The sequence below is a fragment of the Petaurus breviceps genome, unplaced genomic scaffold (assembly GCF_028583685.1).
Source record: "Petaurus breviceps papuanus isolate PSGF00001 unplaced genomic scaffold, PetGlider_PUasm1.0 90650, whole genome shotgun sequence".
Classification (NCBI taxonomy): domain Eukaryota; kingdom Metazoa; phylum Chordata; class Mammalia; order Diprotodontia; family Petauridae; genus Petaurus; species Petaurus breviceps.
The window spans coordinates 6976213-6999355 of record NW_027187299.1 but is presented as its reverse complement, the minus strand read 5'-3'; the positions used below and the strand labels follow the sequence as shown (position 1 = coordinate 6999355).

At 36.8% G+C, this 23143-nt stretch overlaps 1 protein-coding gene across 2 annotated transcripts in view; it reads right to left on the bottom strand.

Moving 5' to 3' along the window:
• URB2 (URB2 ribosome biogenesis homolog) overlaps positions 1-23143 on the bottom strand; it is a 45139-nt gene that overhangs the window by 9608 nt on the left and 12388 nt on the right. The window contains exons 6-10 of one of the 2 annotated variants that reach the window (XM_069064888.1): positions 20224-20334; positions 17812-18054; positions 12194-12281; positions 7015-7154; positions 1922-6918 (exon numbers count right to left, since the gene is read on the bottom strand). In XM_069064888.1, coding sequence (XP_068920989.1) covers positions 6880-6918; positions 7015-7154; positions 12194-12281; positions 17812-18054; positions 20224-20334 — 621 coding nt within the window. In that variant the 3' untranslated portion in view covers positions 1922-6879. Of the gene's footprint in view, positions 1-1921; positions 6919-7014; positions 7155-12193; positions 12282-17811; positions 18055-20223; positions 20335-23143 lie in introns of those variants that run through there. The other variant, XM_069064887.1, reaches the window with a different exon arrangement.

The window sequence follows — 23143 nt, the reverse complement described above, 5'->3', positions numbered from 1 at the left end:
CCATCTATGGCTTCTGACCTTGTGTTATTCTGGGTCATGTTTTTCCACATATCTCCCATAAAAGATGTGCGAAAGGTGCTAGAGGCATTCCTCAAATTCCTTACTATTTCACAGATCCCAATGCAACATTTGATGCAACACAGGTTATCCCATAAGTCTTGGTGCAGTTGCACTAAGACTTTTGGGGTACCCTCTATTATCCCATTTGTTGCCTCCATGATAGCCCCTACCTAATTTTTACATTTCCTTATTGATGTCTTTGTCCCACTCAGTATGTACAAGTACTTGTTCACCATATCCTGCTTCCTTCCTAGTTACACCTGCCATGCATCTTTTCACTACTTCTTGAGTGTTGTGTCAATTCCATAAGTTGGAGCCATTTAGCAGCATCAGAGAGAATGCTAATACTATAAGGGTTAATTTTCATAATAAGGAATAGATTGAGATCATTATAAGCTATGTGTATTTCCTGAAATGCACCTCACTCTCCCATCTTTAGTGCTTTTCCAAGAGTTACAGACTAATATGGGCTGGCCATCCAATTGCATGTTAAACCTGGGTAATATTCATTCTTCATTCACCTGGTATTTCCTCTGTGGATTACTAGTCTCCTTAGCATAATCATACATCTCCCTGAGAAGATGACTTATTGTGTTACCCAGGCAAGCCAATGAAACTTGCATGGTATCATCTTCAAATAATATGTCTGGGAGAACCTAACCTTCTATGAAAAATTATACTTCCACTTGAACTTTGCTCATGATTTCTTTTCTGTCATTGGAGAATACCTTTAATGAACATGTTTCCATGCTTTATGTCTTGCTCAATACTAATAAAGAATTGTTAAACTTATCTCAGTTAAACATTTATTATCGTTTATTGACATTATCAACTTTTCCCACCCAGCTGCCTTCCTAGACTTCATAATCATCAGAAACATCAATCTGCAAGATAAAATCAATTTTCTGAAATTCATACAGAACTTCATCTGCCCCCTGGACCAGGAAGCCTTTCTCTCCCCATCCTACTGTTTTTTAGTGTCTTTAGACATGTTGTCTTACCCCATTAGACTGTGAGATCCTCGAGGGCAGGAACTGCCTTATGCCTTTCTCTACATCCCCAGTACAGAGTAGGAGCTTAGTAAATATTTATTCATTCTGATTGCATCTTTGCTGAAATCTCATATGATTGTAACATACATGCAGCAGATACCTTATTGGAAATAAGCCTTTAAGGTTAAATTTTGCTCTACAGAATTAAGTTCTTCTTTATAATCAACAACAAATACTGTTGGGTCTTATCTTCTGTTTTTCATAACTTTCTCTATACCTCTTTTCTCTTCTGTGACTGCGAAGATACAGTCTGCTACAGGAAATCATCCAAGAAAGCCTGTTTTTGTCTCATATTTTCATCTAGGATGCTCCTAATTGTACAGATATTATCCTAAAATTTGCTAGCAATAAAAAGCAGTTATGGGATGGCCACAGTTGATATCTTTTTTTAAAAACAGCAATATAGTCATCAAAATCTTTTCTAGCCTAGAATTTTCCCCTGTGACATCTTGAAAAATGATTCCTGAAGAACTTCAAAATTTTGTGACCTGCAGCACAGTTTCCTTGTTTGTTTGTTTTTTTAAATACCTATCAGATACAGCTACACTACCTGGCTTCATCTTCCCAAAGGTTATTTCCATTTCCTTACATTGCATATTAATAATGAAAGATACAAATATGGTGGTCCTCATTTTTGATGATTAAAAAATATCACAACATAATCAGTGGCAGGTAGATAGTTCAATTTTACATCTATTTGTTACCCTCCTTCCACTTTCCTCTCTAAAAGTTCTAAAGATGATTAATCAGGTCCTTTAGCCAAGTTACTTAATATCTTTGTTTTCTCCTCCACTGCTTTCAGCTATTTTGTAAGTTGATACTTCCTATGCTCTTTAATCATGTAATATTTGTAACATGTAACATTTGTTACCATGACTTTGTTCCCATGTTACTGTGACATGTCTTGACTTATGTCTTGACAAAGATCAAGCATGTGCTGGTTAATGGTTTCCTGAGATCTTTTCACCATCTCATGGCAATTGTTTTACACAGATCGCATCAAATAGTGATAATCAGAGATACTGTCATTTCTTTTTTTTTTTTTAAGCAATCGGGGTTAAGTAACTTGCTCAAGGTTACACGGCCAATTATTTCTGGGTGTGGTGCTGAGTGTCTGAGCCCGGGATTCGATCTCCAGGTCGTCCCAACACTGGAGCCAGTACTCTTACTCGCTGAGCCACCTGGCCGCCCCGATACTGTCATTTCTTTCATCCATTTCATATTTTTCAGTCAAATCTTGTTTAAATAGGTCACACTGGAGTTGTCGTACTTGTACGTAGTATCTTCTCATCTTTATCCTTTCTTCTACTTAGTTCTAACTAGCTGATAAGCTGAGAGAAGAGTGACAGCTGATCCTCTTCATTCCTCTCTAGGAGTGATCCTGACTCCCAAAGACTTTCTCTACCATGCCATACAAACCTCTTCAACCTAGAAGCTCCTTCTGCCTTTGGCCTTCACAAGTGGAAACACTTTCTGATTCTGTTGACCTCTCCCTCTAATTGGCTGGTTTTTCCAAAAATCTCCATTTTAATAAGATGTTCAAGCTAGTCATGTTTTCATTCCTCTCTAAGCTCCACTCCTGACTCTCATGACTTTGCCAGGTACTATCTCTCTTTCCTCCTGTTTTTCATCTTCCTTTTATGTTATCTTCGTCCAATAGAATCAAGGTACACGAAGGCAGGAACTGTCTTTCCCTCTGTTAACATTTTTATTCACAGCACTTAATATAGTGTTTGATACATAATAAGAACTTAAATGCTTGTTGAAGTGACTTCTCAAATGATTTTTATATAGACTTTTCTATTATGACAATTTCATTTATTGTAATGCTGTTTGAGATAATGATATACTGGGTTTCCTGCCTCTCCCTGATGTACAGTTATGGTATACAGATAGGATGTTTGTTAATCATTTATAAAACTTTGGCTTCTTTCATTTCTTAATTTTGAAGTACATTTTCTAAAATATTTCACTTCCTTCTCCATGTCCACCTTCACAATGTATTAAAGTCAAGTAGCAAAAAACATATTAACTTGGTATGAAGGATCTAAGTGAGTTTTTGCTAAAAATTTCTCTAATTCTTCATCTTCTATAATAGACAGTGGCACAAAAATTACAACTAGTGTCATGGTGTCCTGTGAAATAACATTTGTTGTCCTTGAGCACATGATGAAACCAACTCTAGCAACTCATTTATTTGCATCTCGGAAGAGAGTCTATAAACCATCTTTTCCTATTTAGCTGTAATTTATTTTTTTCCCTAGTTTCATAGGTTGTTTGAATAAGATGAGCTAATATATTTAAAGTGCTTTAACAAACCCATAAAGGGCAATATAAATGTTAGTTAATACTATCACTATTACTACTAATTTTAACTTAGGCTGTCAATATGGATGTCGTTTAATTAGGTTGTTGGACAAAGTTCATATTTAGAAAAGCAACAGTAAAATTAATGTTTATATACAGTCTAAAATACTAGCACCCTTTTTTTTTAACACTCTTCCAGCAGCATCAAAGAAGCAAAAAAGGAATGCATAAGACAGAAGGAATGTCTTGTATGTTTATCTATTTCATGGCTTGACATGGCAAAGGAATCTATCATATAGGAGCAAATCTAATGGTGATAATCTGCATAATGAACTTATTTATTTCTTAGATAACAGGAAGAAGCTCTCATCAGGACCATACCTGAAGCCCTTCCAAACTGATATAACCTTTCAGATCTATGCTTTACTTGGATAGCCCCAGAAAACATAGGGTCACCTCCAAGCCATGATGGAGTATTAGAAAAAGACTTTGGTAGAAATTTGCCATTATCTACTATTAAAGGATACATTGCTTAGCTTAGCATTAAATACCCTAACCCATCTTTTCAATATTTTCTTCCACTATCTCCTTTTATAGACCCCATATGTTATACAAGACAGACTGTTTTGTTAATCAAAGCATATCTCGAATATTCTTGCCTCCATCCATGCCTTTGCTCACATTCTTCCCTTTGCTTAGAATAAATGCTTGTCCATATCTCTGGAGATGAAAAAAGGTACCTCTCTCCAGTGTGTGAAGAAGAAAGGGTATGGGACACTGCATATACTGTCCACAAGGTTAATGGGTTGGTTTGTTTTGTCAAATTGCTCTTTTTTTTGTTACCAAAAATGTGTCACTGAGGGAAAGGATAAATTCTGAATTAAGGTCATGCAAAGCAAAACAACAATAATAATAATAATAAAGCAAAACAAAAAGAATAAATACTTGTTAATTGACAAAAATGTCCTTTTCCCAACCCTATCCCCTAGTTCCACCTCCTCAAGCACTATCTCTCCTTCAAGGCCCAGATGAAATCAAATCTTCTGTGATCTGCCCAGCCAAAAATAGTAATAATAATGATGATGATGATGATACATTATCATTTATATAGTTCTTTAAAGGTTTGCAAAACATTTTTCTCTGCACAAACCTGGGAGGCAAGTAACGGAAGAACTGTTATCCATATTTTACAGATGAGGAAAATGAGGCTGATAAAATTTAAGTAACATGGGTACATGGTAACTGACAAAAGTGAGAATGATTCATAACTTCAAGCCCAATTCTCTATCTACTATACCATGTTACCTTTCTTAAAGCAGCCTAAAAATCACATTACCTTTTTTTGGTTGCCACATCATATCATACTGTTGCCTCATATTGAGTCAACAAGCCAATAAAACACTCAGATCTTTTCAGACAAACTGCTGTCTAGTCACATCTCCTCATGTACTTGTAAAATTGATTTTTAGAAACCAAGTGTAAGGATTTACAATTATCTCTATTAAATTTTATCTTAATAGATTTTATTCAATATTCTAACCAGTCAGGATATCTTAGTGATTCTGTCTCTGCTTTTTGCAATTTGCAGATTTAATAAGGATGCTATCAATATCTTTGTCCAAGTTATTGATTAGCACGTTAAACAAAGTAGGAACAAATACAGATCCCTTGGCTACTTCACTAGAGACATCCTTCCATGTTGGACATTAAACCATTACTAACTACTCTTTGGGCACAGCCATTATGAGTTCCATATCTACTTTGTTACACTATTGTCTAGCCTATATGTTCCCATTTGGACCAGAAGAATAGCAGCAGGAGAGTTTGTGTCAAACGCACTGCAAAAATTCACAACATTCCCCAATATACTAACACTGTCCAAAAAGGAAATGAGTCAGTATGGAATGGTCTATTCTTGGTGAAGTTCTGCCAGCTCTTTATGATCACCATTTCCTTTTCTAGATGTTCACTATCACTTAACTTTAATAACATATTCTAATACGTTGCCAGGAATATAAGTAAACTTTGCCGGCATTTAATTTGAAACACAAATCTTTTCTTTAAAAAAAAATGGTCTATTTACCTTTCTCCAAACCTATGACATCTCTCCCATTTTCCATGACTGTGGATCACTGACTGTGGTTTAGCAATCCCACTTGCCAACCCTTTTAGTACCCTTAGATATAGTTCCCCTAGGCCTGGTGACCTGAACTTATAAACAGAAGCTAGATGCTCTCTTACTATTCTATTCAATCAGTATAAATCTCAAAGCAAAATATGTATAGATATCTCCCTAAATCAGAGTTTCAAGCTCAAATAAAATAGTCATGTTTCTTACAAGTTGGAATTTTGGGTACAGGCTTAATGATGGAATGTCTGACAATGGAGGGGTGGGCAGAAAATAAAGGAGGGAGTGGCAGTACCAACCGATGAAGGCAAATAAATGGTTTCCTTCAGTTCAGAGACTATTATGGTGTTCCTAAACTGTCTTCTCATCATTATATGACCAAAACATGCCTTTATTCTCCTAAAGACACAGACATTGACTGGTGATAGGAAGAGGGCTACTGACAACCAATTATACCAAATATGGAAAGTAAAATGGAAATCTGTGTTTATCTGTTTATATATCTCTGAAACCTAGTGTACATTTGTGGAAAAAAATCGTAATTCTAAAAATATACATTCTGTGAGTTTCTCTAAAAGAGGGGTTTAGCTCTGACCCACTGACAGGAATAAACAATGTTCTTTAAATCTATCACACTTCTACTCTTTCCCCTCTCTAAATCTGACCTTTGCTCCACCAAAAGGAAGTTTTAGTATAGCAGAAGGAATATAAGACTTGAGGTCAAGAAAAACCCATGTTCCAATCCTAACTGATATATCTATTAGTGGTAAGACTATGAACAAGTCCATTAATTTATCTGGACCTCAGTTTCCTCATATGTAAAAGAGACAGTAATCTCTGCAATATTTGTAGTACCTACCACATCCACTTAGTCATTGTTTGGGTTTTGATGGCTCAGAATGAATATAAATCACAATTGTTTCTGTTCTGGCCAGGAACCCTGAGGGTCTTCCCCTCCCAGTTTGTTTTTTTTTTCTTTTTTAGCAGGCAAACTCTTTTGCCATCTTTTGCCTCATTTCTTATCTAAATCACTGAATAGGTGCTGCCTCAGACAAACTGAGACCTGAGAAAGACTTTAGCTTAAAAAGGCCAAGGTCTCCTACTGCATCCAGAGCCATCTCCAGTCATCCTGACAGTGTCTTGCCTATGGACTCAGATGACTCTGGAGAAGAGAGTGAGGCTGATGACTTTGTACAGTTCTGCCTCACTTAAATCCAATTCACTTGAAAGGTAGGACACCACTTTCCTGATGCCATTGGTCCTCTTTAAGAACAAAGGACAAACAACAACAACAACTTACCTCATAAGGCTGCTGTAAGAATCTTGAAAACCTTAAAGTACTCTATAAATAACAGCTTTATTGTTGCTCTTCTATAAAATAAAGACTTTGGTTCAGCTTCTTGTGTTTTACAAATTAATCCAATAGAAGGCTACAGAAAAAGTGTCTGGCTGGATATCTAGTCTTACCTTTTGCAGTTCATTCACATACTGGGCCACCATGAAAGAAGAAAACATTGTAAAGTCTTCAGACTTTGCAGCAATATGGCTATACATTCTTTCTACCAAGCGTGCACATTCCAGGACTATGGTGAGGTCTTCTGTACTCCCTAGAAACAATAAAGCATCACAAAACTGATTAGGGCACAGTTCTGCATGTATCAGTGCATTTCTACTGTTTGATTAACTAATTACTAATTAACTAATCATTAATTAACACTAATATGCTTTTTAGACTAATTACCCAGCCCACCTTCTGCTAAAAGGGTAAGAAAGAATAAAGAAAAGTAAAAAGCTCAAAAAAACATGGGTTTTATTTGGAAGTGACTAACTGGGATGAAGTAATAAGACTTTTGAAGACTACATCTATAAGACTATGGTCTAGCTTCCTAAAGAAAAGTACAAATCTCCATTAGAGATATATTCTTGGGGCAGCTAGATGGCACAGTGAAAAGAGCACAAGTCTTGGAGTCAGGAGGACCTGAGTTCAAATATGACCTCAGATATTTGACACACTTACAAGCTGTATGACCTTGGGCAAGTCACTTAACCACAATTGCCTTGCCTTCCTCCCTCCAAAAAAAAAAAAGAAATATATTCTTTAAATGTTAGCATGTGTAGCAATAGGGGAAAGGGAGGGGAAGAAAGTAGGTTATTTATATAGCACCTAGTATGTACCAAGTTTTTTTTTTCCCCTCATAAATATTATCTTGTTGATCTTCACAACTGCTCTGTGAGGTAGGTGCTATCCATCCATGTAATTACAGCATATAATTATTATTTTACAGCTGAGGAAACTGAGGCAAATAGAGATTAAGTGATCTGTCCAGGGTCACACAACTAATAAGTGTCTGGTGGCAGATATGAACTCAATTTTCCCTGTCTATTGGTCAAATGTTATCCACTGAGGCACAAAGTGACTCTGGGAAATTACATTTAAAAAACAATAAAACTGGTTTGTTGATTATTTTAAATTGACAAGATATTTTAGTGTGCCTTTATCTTCTCTGCTATCTTTATTTTCACAACTCTTTCTTGTAGAGCTTCCCTTTTATTGATGGACAGATATTTTCCTGACTCCTAACCAGATTGTGTAAAAAGACTGCTTCTACTCCTAGAATCAGAAAGCTGGAAGATAAGATAGTCACCCATCCCAACTCTTTGCAAATGTATGAATCTCTTTTACAAAATCCTGAGATTTTGTACAAACCACTAACACTCTCCAAAGATGAGGAGCCCTTGACGTATGTCTTCCATACCCCACACAGAATGCCAGAGATGACATTACATCTCACACATGTGCCTGGTTTCTGTGCAGTTGCTTTTTCTCCCTACAAAAATCGAAATGACTATAGAAGCCTTCTTGCCATTACCATGCCCAGTCATTGTTCAAGCTGCCTGAGCCTTTTAGAGGCTAAATAATCACATATAGCAGAAATAAACACAGAGCTTTATCAAGCATGTGCACACTTTTTAATTTTAATAGGTCAAATTTATATATGATTGAAAATCTACAAATAGCATTTAAAGACAAATGTGTTCAATTTTATATAAACAAATCTTTCTCATCATGGCATGGAAGTGACATATAAGTTATGTTACGTTACATTATGTTATGTTATGTTATAAAAGTTATGTTAACACATCACAAGTTCTGGTGGGTCTTATCAAGATAGAAATGCTTTTAAAAAAACAACTGTATTTTATTTTTAATTTATGGAACAAAACAAGCATTTCTATAACATGACATAATAAAAAGGATGCTTGCACATGAAACTGTAAATCTATTATGTACAACTTGCTATTCCTTTTAAATATATAAAATTATCATGTAGATTTTTTTCTTTCTCACCCTAGAGTTGGCTATCATTACACATGTGTGTGTACACATATACATATGTGTATATGTACAAAATCATACTATACATATTTCTATTTATCCGTTCTTTCTCTGGATGCAGATAGCACCTTCCTTCATATGTCCTTTGTAGTTAATTTGGGTTTTAAAAATAGTCAAAATGACTTATTCACTCAAAGTTATTAAAACAATATTGCTGTTACTATATGGAGCATTCTCTTGGCTCTGCTCATTTTGCTCATTATTTTGTGTATCTATCCATGTTTTTCTAAGATCATTAAGTTCATCGTTTCTTACAGCACAGTAGTATTCCATTACAATCATATAACACAATTTGTTCAGCCATTCCCCAATTGATGACATCCTTGTAATTTCCAGTTTTCTGCTACCACAAAGAGAGCTGTTATGAATATTTTAGAACATATAGGCTCTCTTCCTTTTTCCCTAATCATTATGGAAATGCTTTTTAAGTCTAAGTCTGGTGAAGGATTGTTTAGCTGACATTCAAAAACCAGCCTAGCCAAGTTTGGAGACTCATCACTAGAAGATTGGCCACTAGGTGGTATCGTTTGCAGTCACAGCAATTCATGGAGATCATCTCCTAAGGCAGAGAAGCAATTGCTATTTCCTATGAATTGAAGGGGATAATGATGAATTTATAGATGCATAACATGAAGCAAGTAGGATAATTCCAATCCACACCTGTATAAGCTGCATTCTTATTTCAGATGCCATGACAAATTTTAAGAGTCTACATTACATAAGAAGTAAACAGTCCTATGCTAGCAGAACTGAAGTCTACATCAGCGGTAAGAAGATTCAATTTGCCCATACATTGTTTTCAACACATTTACAATCTAAGTTATTATATATTTTAATTGCATTCCGAGGACTCCACATATACATATACAGAAATGCATAAACTTTACAGCAAAACATCAAATGTTCTAGAAAATGAAAACTAGGCTAAGTATGACCAAAAAATGGTTAGAAAAGATAAAGTAAATGGATAAATAAGAAGAAATGAATGATAAAGCCTGGGCAGGGAGCATGGAACCCAGAGGAGATAGAATTAATGTAGTATTTTAGGTCAATCTAATTCTGTATAGAATAAATATCTAAATTCTTTTTTTTTTCTGGCTTTTTTGGAGGGCAATTGGGGTTAAGTGACTTGCCCAAAGTCACATGGCTAGTAAGTATGTCAAGTGTCTGCAGCCAGATTTGAATTCAGTTCCTCCTGACTCCAGGGCCGGGGCTCTATTCACTGTGCCACCTAGCCACCCCAAAATATCTAAATTCTTAATGTTGTATTTGGATATTTCATTTTTTCTTTTTTTCTTTTTTTTTTTTGCTTTTTGGAGGGCAATTGGGGTTAAGTGACTTGCCCAAAGTCACATGGCTAATAAGTGTGTCAAGTGTCTGAGGCTGGATTTGAACTCAGGTTTTCCTGACTCCAGGGCCGGTGCTCTATTCAGTGCACCACCTAGCTGCCCCCATTTGGATATTTCTTTTTTTTTTTTTAAAGCAATCAGGGTTAAGTAACTTGTTCAAGGTTACATGGCCAGTTATTTCTGGGTGTGGTGCTGAGTATCTGAGCCCGGATTTGATCCAGGTCATCCCAACACTGGAGCCGGTGCTCTTACTCGCTGAGCCACCTGGCCGCCCCAATTTGGATATTTCTAACAGCCTTTAGTCACAAGTTCTAAAAACTCACTTATTTAATATTGCTTCTCTCAACTTCTGAAGTATATCAATGTGTAGATATATAGCTATAATGTTAGCATGTGACATATATTAATAAGATAAATGCATATATTTGAACAAGACTCCTATAGCTAAAAATCCACCCAATACAATAATTTAGAAAAAAATTAGAAAAATTTAGAATGCTAAATTAGGGAATCCATGGTAATGAAACTATGGCAAAATAAATAGTGAGCAAAGAGCCAGAATCTAATACCATATCTATCATGCTATAGAATACATACATAATAACACCAAAGTTGAAAACTGGGTATAAGGAAATCTTTTACAGTTAACTCTTCATTATCTGTGATGTCCCAAGTAATAGTTTCCTATTTCCCACAGAAACTAAAAAGATCCCAGGTTTCAAAGAGCAATACCAAGCTAGAATGGGGTCAGCAACAGTCATGGGAGATAGTGAGTTTTGAATGAAGAAAAATGAAAAAGTCTTTGGTAACAATGATGTGTGTTATCCATACCTCTTCTCTCTTCCATTGGCAGAGATAACAAAGACTTAATTATGTCAATAATTAATTGTTTAAAATAACATCTTAAATAATTAAAACTTAGCTGGTCTCCACATAAATTTGTCAGAGTTCTTATCAACCAAGAATTAGTCTTAGTGAGAGATGCAAGCTCCATTTAGTGATGGATGAAATCATGACGTTTTAATGCACAATCTTCTTTTGAGAATTTTCTTTAAGTTACCTAGAGGACTCAAAAAAATCCCAACTATTCTGTCATGACACTTAGTATTTCAGTGTATTTTCTTGAAATTACAAAAGCATGCTTCAATTTTCTTACTTAGGTATAGACCACAATACCTTCAAAAGAAAAAAATACTCATAGCAAGTGTCACTCGGTACAGGCAGCAATGGGAACCTGCCTGAGATTTCCTCTGATTTCCGTGCTACCAAACATGCATGCTCCAGTGTAGATTTATGCTCTGTTCCCCTTGATCCTGCCACATGGAGTGGTTCAGAGAATGTTTGATAAATGGAGAAGACCCAGGGGCAGCCAGGTGGCTCAGCGAGTAAGAGTACCGGCTCCAGTGTCAGGATGACCTGGGGATCAAATCTGGGCTCAGATACTCAGCACCACACCCAGAAATAATTGGCCGTGTAACCTTGAGCAAGTTATTTAACCCCGATTGCTTTAATAAATAAATAAATGGAGAAGACCCTAGCATTTTGGCTTCACCCTTCCTCATAGTGCTCAGTCAGTACCCCTGGCTTTATCTTGGAACATTCCCACTGAATCCTTCAAGTGTCTCAATGAATTCCCTCTACATTAAGTCTCCAGTTATCTAAAGTGCTAGAGTAACACTGCCTTTTTTTCCCCAAAAGCTTTTACTACTTCCCTGTTCCCAAAAGCTGAAAAGTTCATTTGGTTCCTGAATTCAAGGACTGACTCTTAGATCCAAATAAAATTTGATGAGCACTGGTTTAGACTCATCTGGGGAGCTTTCTTTTTAGCATTTCATATATATAAAAAACCTGCCAAATCTTTATACAAAACAGTATGCCCAATAATATATATGTGAAATACCTTTGTCTTTCTGATGGCCTTTATGCATAACTGAAAACACCAGTCTATAAAAACTGTTCAGAAAAGAGGGCAAGGCTTTCAGCATCACCTGCAAAATAACAGTTGAAAGACTATGAGTCAACCAACTCATATTTGATTTCAAAATATCTTCTAAATAAAAAGTACATGTCCACTCACAAGTACAATGCATGTAGGAGTCAAGTGGTACTGCCCTCTCCCCCCACCCCGGAATCAGAGAATTACAGAATTTTATACTATCTTTAATTCCTAAAAATATTTCCACTCATGTAGGGCTGGAAGTATTTTGCTGCCAAACTGGATATCCTAATGAAGAATAAAAACTTTTGATTCTATTCTGAGTTGGAAGGGACTTTATAAAGAGATCACCTAATTCAAAAACTGTTTGGCTTTTTTTTTTAATGAAGAAAATGAGCACAGTAATGAAATGACCTACCCAAAGTCACACAAGTAGCTACTGGCAAAACCAAGATTATGCCTTAGGTCTCCCAGCTTCTAGTCTTGTGCTCTTTTTACCACATCTTAATGTTTTATCAAGAGAATCAGACAATTGCAGTGATGACAACATTCAACAGATTTACTTTGGCAATAATGAATTTGTTCAAAAAACAAATATATAAACAATAACACATCATCTAAAGCAGCAAAGTACTCCTGAGCGAATGTGCCAAGAATTCAAATCACCACCACACCATCATCTCTCAGACCCAGATGGAAGAAGTCCAGACCCTGAACCCAAGAGCCTTGAGAAGAGCAGTGCTCCCTATACTACCAATCCTGCTTCCAGTCTGAGCTCCACAGTCATCAGCAATGGAAGAAATCAATAGGAAAAGGTCCTACCATCAACACCAACTGCTAACTATCTCCAACTAGCAAAAGTCAAGAGTCCTGGGAGTAGCAGCACACCCCAGATCACTGGTCCTGCTTCTAGACCAATCTCCAAAGCCAACATCCTGAGAAATAATCCCCTTTGAGATATGTGGCACTTGCTTTTGCAAAGGATGCAGCCAGAGTTGCTGAAAACTCAGAAAACAAGATTCTCTTCAACAAAGTCCATGGCAATGTCAAAGAGTTGAATATCAGAGATTGCTAAGTGTTAGTGCACTGGGCCTGGAGTCAGGAAGACCTGAGTTCAAATCTAGTTTTAGATGCTTCATGGCTGCATGAGCCTAAGCAAGTCTTTGTTTCAGTTTCTTCAACTGCAAAATGGAGATTATAATAGCACCTACTTGTAAGGACTATTGTGAGGATCAAATGAGACAACAGCTGTCCAGTACTTGGCATGATGCCTGATACATCTGTTGTTGTTCAGTCATTTTTCAGTCATGTCCAACCCTTCCTTGGGTTTTCTTGGCAGAGAGACTGAGGTGGTTTGCCATTTTCTTCTCCAGTTCATTTTATAGATGAGAAAACTGAGGCAAACAGGGTTAAGTGACTTGCCCAAGGCCATACAGTCAATTAAGTGTCTGAGGTGGACTTGAACTTGGGGTTTTCCTGCTTCCAGGCCCAGCACTCTATCAACACTGTATCACCTGGCTAGCCCAACCTGGAGTTTAATAAATACTTTTTCCCTTTCCCTTCCCTGATATGAAACTATCAATGAAAATGGCACTAAATACACAGAATAAGACATGCAGTTTTGGACATGGCCAATACAGGAATTGGTTTGCTTCACTATGCACATTTATTATAAGCTTTATTCCCACCCTCCACATTCTGGGAGGAAGGGAGGTAGAAGGGAGAGGAAAAAATATTTGTCAAATGGGAAAAAAATTTTTCTAAAGAATGATATAGAAAAGAGGCATTAACATTGGCTCTGCCACTGAAGACCATGGGACCCTTCCATCTGACTTGCTGCTGAAGCCTCATGTACAATATCTCCTACTGAAATGTAAGTTCCTTGAGAGGAGGAACTGTCTTACTTTTGTATTAGAATTCTCAGGCTTCTTGACTTCCATGAAGCCTCTGACACAGTCAATCTGCTTTTCCTCCTTGATACTCTCTTCTCTCTAGGTTTTCAGGATACCACTCTCTCCTGGTTTTCTCCCTACCTGACTACTTTTTCTCAGGCCCCTTTGCTGGATCTTCTTTCAGATCACACCCTCTAACTGTAGGCATTCTCAGGGTTCTGTCTTGTGCTCCCTTCTCTTCTCCTATACTGCTTCCTTTGGTAATATTATGGGTTCCCATGGATTTAAGTACTATTTTTATGTTGATGATTCCCAAATCTACTTATTCAGCCCTGACCTCTCGGCTGAACTCCAGTTTTGTGTCTCCAACTGCCTACTAGACATCTTGAACTGAATTTCTTAAGCTCAATATGTCCAAAACTGAGCTCATTATCTTACCCCTAAGATCTCTCCTCCATTTCGAAATATCTTGTTACTGTCAAAGTTATTATCATTCTTCTAATCCCCCAGGCTCATAAATTAAGCAACAACCTCAAATCGTCGCTATCACTCACTCCCCATATCCAATCTGTGGCCAGGGCCTATTGATTTCTCCTCTTGATTATGCCCCCTTTCCTCCTCAGATACTGCTGCTACCCTGGCACAGGCCCTTATCACCTCACACCTGGTCTGCTGCCTCAAGTCTCTCTCCACATTCCCTCTCTCCAATCCTTCCTCCATTCAGCTGCCAAAGTGATTTCCTAAAGTGACACCCTCCTATTCAATAAATTCCATTGGCTCCCTATCACTTCCAGAATCAAATATAAAATCCTTTGGCATTCAAAGCCTTTCATAACCTAGCCCTCCCCATGCCTTTCTAGTGTTATGAAAACATACCCTCTCCCTTATGTATTCTTCATTCCTGTGACACTGACCTCTTTGCTGTTCCTCAAATAAGACACTTTTATTTCCCAGCCCAGGACATTTTTACTGCCTATCCCCCAGGTCTGAAATGCTCTTCCCTCCTCATCTGGGCTTTCTGGCTTCTTTCAAGTCCCAGGTAAAATCCCACCTTCTACTCTTAAGAGGCTTGTCCCAAAACCTCTTAATTTAGTTTATTCCCTCTGTTGATTATTTCCAACTCATAGCTCCTTTGTACATAGTTGTTTGCATATTGTCTGTGATGCTGATTTGTATTCCCAGTGAAAAAGGTCAAGGTCTCCCACTGCATCAGGAGCCATCTCCAGTCATCCTGATTTATATCTTGGCACTGAACACAGATGGCTCTAGAGGAAAAGTGAAGCTGGTGACTTTGCACAACCCTTCCTTACTTAAATTCAATTCACCTGCAAGTGATGGCATCGCCTTCCTGATGCTATAGACCTCTTCTAGAAGTGAGTAGTAAGGGCTGCCTCACTGGGGACCCAATTGGTCAATTCCAATTGGGCAACATATCCCCTTTCTTCCTTCCCTGTTTTGCCTTCCCTTCCTTTCCTTTCTTCCCTCCTCTCCCTAAGTCCACATGGGTTTCATACCCTTATCTAAGGGTGCTCTGCCCAAAGGAATGTAAATTCTGATCACTGAAACTTCAAAAGATATCTTAGGGTTTACAAAGCTAGTTTTCCCTCTTAAGGAGGATGCCTCAAACTCAATTCACTTTGGCTCTCATGGACAGGCCAACAAAAGGTCCCAGAACAAGCCAGCTTAGTGGTCATTGTTTGGGGCCAGATTGGCTCAGAGTTAATGTAAATAGCAATTGTTCCTATTTTGGTCAAAAACCCTGAGGGTCTTTTCCTCCCAGACTGATTTTTTTAAAATTAGATTAAAGAGCCCATTCTTTGTCTCAATTCTTACCTAGCCCTAATCAATGAATGGGCATTGCCTCAGCCAAACAGAGCTTAACTTAAAAAGGTCAAGGTCTCCACTGCATCTGGGGCAGTCATCCTAATTTATATCTTGCCACTGGACCCAGATGGTTCCAGAGGAGAAAGCAAATCTAGTGACTTTGTACAGCCCTCCCCTCACTCAAATCCAATTCACTTACAAGTCATGGCATCACCTTCCTCAAGCCACAGTCCTCTTTAAGGACAAACAACAATACAGCACTTAGCACACTGCCTGGCACATAGCAGGCACTTAGTGATCATTTACTGACTGTACATTTCAAGTACTTAAATGCTTTTTCATTTATTCATTCACAGTTTGTTATCAATCTACCTATCTGACCAGATCTTATACTATTATCTATTTTAAATTCCAGTTAAACTAACCATTGTCTACTTCTTGCCATTCTAACTATTCAATTTCTATAATTTTGCCCATACCATCCCTGATGTTTGGAAGAAATTTCTGTGGAAGGACCTCCATTCCCTCAAGACCCACACACAGCTGCCATCTGTCATTAAGACTTTCCTAACCCCCTCCCAACCCTCAGGTGAAAGTAACCCCTGAAAAGTGAGGACTCTTCTCAGAGCCACCCTTTGGCCCTACAGCACTCTACTTTTTCTCATGGTTATCTGTATGCATGTCACATCCACCCTTGTTCGACTGGGTAGACTATCTACATCATTTTTAAATCTCTGTGTTGTCTAACACAATGCATTACAAGCAGAAAGTACTTAATGAATATAAAACTGGAACAAAATGAAATTCACTTGAAAGCCACTCAGCTGAGGACTACAACTCCTTCAATTCTTCAACTAGGAGTTGATTTTTGAGACCATGTATTCTTGTTGTAGAAAGTAAACAACACTGCAGAGAAGAGACCTGACTACAATCTCAAAATGTTTAACAGCATGTCTTATACATACAAGTTTCATTTGTAACAGTCATATATACTTTACTTGTTCTCGCTTTTATTTCTCACTGCAAAAGCTAAAACCCAGGATCAATTATTTCTACACTTACATCTAGAATTCAAAGAGTACATCAACACGAGATGCTTCAGTTATTTCTGTATTTTTTTTTTTTACTTTATAGAGGGGATAAGGTAGGGCAATTGGGGTTAAGTGACTTGCTCAAGGTCACACAGATAGTTTTGTGTTAAGTGTCTGAGGCCGGATTTGAACTCAGGTCCTCCTGACTCCAGGGCCAGTGCTCTATTCACTGCACCACCTAGCCACCCCTGTATCTTTTTTTTCAAACTGGGGTAATTATCTAGAGGTGTCAAAAAGCTTGCTGTGACATAATTTTATTATTTGCAAAAGTTTCTTATTAATTTTAAGTAAATATGACATAGAAGCAGTTGGTGGATCAATGGATAGATTAATTTTAAGTAAATATGATGTAGAGGCAGTTGGTGGCTCTGTGGATAGAGCACTGGGCCTGAAGTTGGGAAGACCTGAGACCCTGAGCAAGTCACTTAACTTCTGATTGCCTAACAAAATGGATCCACTAGAGAAGGAAATGGTAAACTTGAGTATTTTCTCCAAGTGGTGTCATGAAGGGTTGGACATGAATAAAATGACTGAACAAGAAAAAAAAGCATGGCATGTGGGAAATATCACTGGATTACAAGTGAGGAGAGACAAGTCCTAGCCCTGGATCTAGCACCCTGTGACCACGTGAGAGTGACGGTATCTGGGCTCTAGTTTCCTTATTTGCATAATGAAGACTAGATTAAATGATGTTTGGTCTCTTCCAGTCCTAAAACTCTGTGACTCTAAAATAATAATGCTGTAAAAGGTATTCTGGTACCTTTCTTCTCCTTACCTTTGAGTGACACTGCAGGATGGAAAAGAGTACTTCGTGTATCCCTAAGAAGAGTCTACTATATTCCTGGGGCTTTAGGTGATCCAAAGGGACTGCCAAGAGAATACTGAATGCCAGGCTGACATGATGTGGATTTTTAATTATGCTTTCTCCCTGGCGAAGCAAAGAAGCCACTGTATCTAAAATGGGTACAACAACAGTGAGAAGCAAGGACTGGTCCTGACAAGCTTCTTTGTTTTGAAACTGAAAAGACAAGGAGAAAGAAAGAAAATAAGACTCCATTTCCAAAAGCAAAAAATTTAAATAGTAAAGATAAAATAAAAATCAATATAACAAATTGGAGTAGGTTACTAGGCAATTAAGAAATGCAGAGGAAACTGGTAAATAAATTTTAAGGTCCTATAAGACATATTTCACCCTCTTTGCTATCAGCATGCACTGTATTCATCCACCCTGGAAAAACGTCCTTTGTTCGTAAAAGAGTTAGCTCATCAACTTCTCAAAACATGAAACCTGAAAGTTTGTCTTGGAGCACACAAAACATTTTCAATAAACGAACAAAAATATAACAGTGTTTAAATTTACTTTTCTCATAGATGCAGGGAAGGTGAAAGACAGTGAATTAATATCTACAGAAATCAGGTCATGTATTCAAAGGACTATGTAAGACCTGGAAGGTCATGGCTTAGAATTGCTTCCAACCCAATACTTATGGTATTCTTATGGTTGAAACGGAAGTTCAATATCTGTGGAATAATATAGTTTTGGAAATAACTTCCAAAATGATCAGGTCAAAAAGAATCACACTGTAAATTTACTGTGAAATCCATCAATGCCATTCCTTTATACCACCTGAAGAGTCTAGGGTCTCCAAAGGTTTCCAGAGAGAGGTAAACTTAAAGATTGCATTGATAATTCATATTCTAATGGAAAAGAGACTAGTATAGTCTAAGAAAATACATTAAATTTCTTAGTCCTCCTATTTAAATCTCCCTCTACCATAAATGAAGAAGTCTTTAATAATGTAGCTTTTTTTCATGACTGGGGTAATCTGTTCTCTTGTGTATTAAAGAACTTAAGTGGGGGCCAATGAAGGTGGTAATTCTTATTACTGCTCAATAAACTTGAGCTTGAAACTATTAATTTCAGGATCTTTGGAAGACAGGAACATTAATCATTCCCAAACTAAACCACAGTAATTTTGCTGTAAAATAAGCTGTGAACCATTATGAATCTCTTCAGGCTGCTTAAGTGTACTCAAGGGTGCCAAACTATGACATTTTCGTAAGAATTTAACAATAACTCCCCATGTGAAGTATCCAAGTCCATTAAATAAATCTACTTTCTTATTACACACTAAATTTTACTAGTTCAACCACTATCAATTCTAGCAAAATTTTCTACAGTGGCAGAGTTCCTCAAATCCTTTCTCAGTTATACTGAGTTGGCAACATTAGCAGAAGACATATTGTCTCCATTTCTTGCTATGCTGAGTTTACTACTCAGGCCACTTTTTTTTTCATGGAAAATTGTGATTTTACTGATGTCAAATAATTCACAATATGTAAACATCTACTGATGGCAGACCAGCAACTCATCTACAATTTATAGTTTTCAAAAGTTGCCTGGGAAACTAAGAAGTTAAGTGATGAAAGGCATAGTTTCACACCTAATATCTATCCAAGGTTTTCCTAACTCCAAGATCAGACCACTATACCACACTGCCTTTCAGGTCATTTAATAATACCTAATAAAGATGAAGATTTTTTTCCCTGCCTTCTTTACCCACTAATGCTATGGATTCAACCCAACATATCCTAGAAGATGGATGTAACAGCACTTTACACTGTCAAAACACTGCATGTACATAGTAAGGATTTCCTCTTGTGGTAATCCCCTTCATATCATCGTCTCTAGGAAGAAATATTATCCAAAAGACATAGGTTATATATTTTTTCTTTTGTTTTAAACCACAGAAGAACATAATTACAAAATAGGAAAGGCATTATCTAAGGAAAGAGTTCTTAACCTTTTCTGTATCCTTTCTCAGAACAATGTTTTTAAATGTATAAAATAAAATACATAGGATTACAAAGGAAAATAATTATATATAACTATAGATATCAAAATATTAACAACACAGGGGCAGCCAGGTGGCTCAGTGAGTAAGAGCACCGGCCCCCAGAGTCGGGATGACCTGGGGATCGAATCCAGGCTCTGATACTTAGCACCACACCCAGAAATAACTGGCCGTGTAACCTTTAGCAAGTTACTTAACCCCAACTGCTTAAAAAAAATTAAAAAGAAAATATTAACAACAAAAAAACCAAAAACCACCAACCTAATGGATTCCCAGGTTAAGAACCCCTGGCTTAAGGACTAAATAATTGTGTCAAACCACAAGATACGTACAGTTAAAGCTGAGATTATCTGAGGGCAGACCACCCAGAAAGATCTTATTTTATCTCCATCTGAAGGGCATTTGAGTAGCAATTTGATCAATTTAATAGCTGACAAAATATCCTAAAAGGCAAAAAAAAGCAACAAGCAGAAGGAAATGAATTCATCTTTAGAAGAAACATTACTAGATTGTCATTAACAGAACTCCAGCATAATGCTGATGTTAAAGGACATGGATGATATATAGTTTCTGTGTATTGGTATTGGTGAATGAGATGCCCTTTATATTACTAAATCATAACACAACCAAACATTATAACCAAAACTTTAAAAGGTCTTACTATATTAAATATAGTGCCATTAGTATCCCTTTAATACTGGTATATTGGTGAAGAAACCCAAGAAAGAGTGGAATATAAAGAACATAGGACAACGAAAAGAATCAATTTTGTCCCCAAATTATAAGAGATTATGTCAACCACCAGTACCCCCGTGTAAGCTATCATCAGTGATTACTATATGCAATAGAATATTCAGCAACTCCAATAAAACACTTTTCAAAAATAAAGGAAATCAGGTATCTTAAGAGACATTCAGTGCTCATACTTTGGCCATTACAATATTATGAAAGTTAATTTATAGATTTATGCTACACCAATTAAACTACCAAAGAGATACTTTACAGAGCTAGGCCTAACAACAAAATTCATTTGAGGAAACCAAAGATCTAAAATATCAAGTGAAATAACAAAAATAGGTATGAGAGGAAATAGTATAACCAGACTTCAAATTATATTACAAAGCAGCAACCATCAAACCATTTGGTAATAGTTAAAAAAGAGAAAAGCAGCCCAATAGAACATACTAAATAAGGAAGAAAGAGAAATAACAACTCAACATAACTGTGTCTGAAAAAACTAAAAAAAAAAATCTAGGAAAGAATTGTTGAGAAAACTAGAAAGTAGTCTGGTAGAAATTAGATTTAGACCAATGTTTTAAACCATAATCCGTGATAAATTTAAAATGGATATGCGTCCTAACTATTAAAGATAATACTATTTTTTAAAAATAGAAAAAAAAAAGATTAGATAACTTTCACAGGGGCGGCTAGGTGGCCCAGTGAATAGAGCACTGGCCCTGGAGTAAGGAGGACCTGAATTCAAATCTGGACTCAGACACTTAACACAAAAACTAGCCATGTGACCTTGGGCAAGTCACTTAACCCCAAGTGCCCCTCCCAATTGCCCTCCAAAAAGCAAAAAAAAAAAAAAGAAAAGAAAACTTTCACAGCTAAAGGATCTTAACAGGACAAGGGAAAAGAGGAAATTATAAAAGCTGCATAGCTAATTTTGATTTTATGAAATTAAAAAGCTTCTGCCTAAATAAAATAATGCAGGGGAGGCTAGGTGGCTCAGTGAATATAGCACCGGCCCTGGAATCAGGAGGACCTGAGTTCAAATCTAGCCTCAGACACTTTAACACAAAAGAACTAGCTGGGCAAGTCACTTAACTCCAATTGCCCTACCTTCCCCCCTCCAAAAAGCAAAAATACAATAATGCAACTAAGAAAAGGGAAGACATCAAACTGGGAAAAAAATCATTATATCTAATATCTGATTAAAGGTCTGATATCCATTATATATAAATAACAGGCGCATTTAAGACCAAAAGCTATTTCCCAAAATGGTCAAATGACATAAACAAACAGGTTTCAAAAGAGAAAGTGCAAACTACTAACAACCATATGAATGTTCTAAATCACTAATAATAGAGAAATGCAAGTCAAAACAATACTGAGGTTCCACCTCACATCCAATAAATTGGCAAGAACAATAAAAGATGGGAAATCAGCATTGGAGGGTCTGTGGAAGATGGGCACTTTAATGCATTTTTAGTAGAGCTAGAAATTAACACAACCAGTTTGGAAAGAAATTTGGAATTATGCAAAGTAAGTGACTGAATTTTTATCCTTTGACCCAAAGAGTGCACTAATAGGCATATGTCCTGAGGACGTCAACAATTTTTAAGATGGTCACATATACACCAAAATGTTTATAGTGGCATTTTTTGTGGTAGCAAAGAACTGAAAACAAAGTAGATCCATCCACTGAAGAATGGTTAAACAAGTTATGACATAGGAATACAATGGAATATTACTATGTATTAAGAAACAATTAACATGATAAATGCAAAGAAGCATGGAAAGACATATAAATTGATGCAGAATGAAGTAAGCAGAACAAGGAAATCAACATATACAACAACTACAACAATGTGAATGGAAGTTATAACAAAAAATAATCCAAACTGAATGCTGGCTCCTCCAAATCCAAAAAGATATACCCTCCATATCCAAAAAGATATAGGAAAATACTTCCCACTTTTTTTTTTTTTTGCTTTTTGGAGGGGGGAATGCAGGGGTTAAGTGACTTGCCCAAGGTCACACAGCTAGTGTTAAGTGTCTGAGGCTGAATTTGAACTCAGGTCCTCCTCACTCCAGGGCTTGTGCTCTATTTACTGAGTCACCTAGCTGCCCCCCACTATTTCTTTGCAGAAGTGGGGAACTACAGGTATGGAAAATTATATATAATGTGAGACTTTTTTATATATTGGTTAATTTGTAAAATTTTTTTTCTTTTCTTTTTTTTAGCTCATTCATACAAAGAATGATTCTCTGGGTAGCTGGGAGAGAGACCACTAGAAATGTAAGGGATGTGAAAGCAAATTAGTACTGGCCAAAAAATTATTAAAAATCAGTACAAGAAAGGAGATTAGCAGGATCCAAAAGCGATAAGACATAGTAGCCCAGTGTTTGAAAAGTCCAAGAATGTAAACTGTTATGGAAAGGACCCTTTGAGAACTGTTAGGAAAATCAGAAAGCAACATGTACTTTTCAGACCAGTTGTTTGGGAAGAATTCATAACTAGAAAAA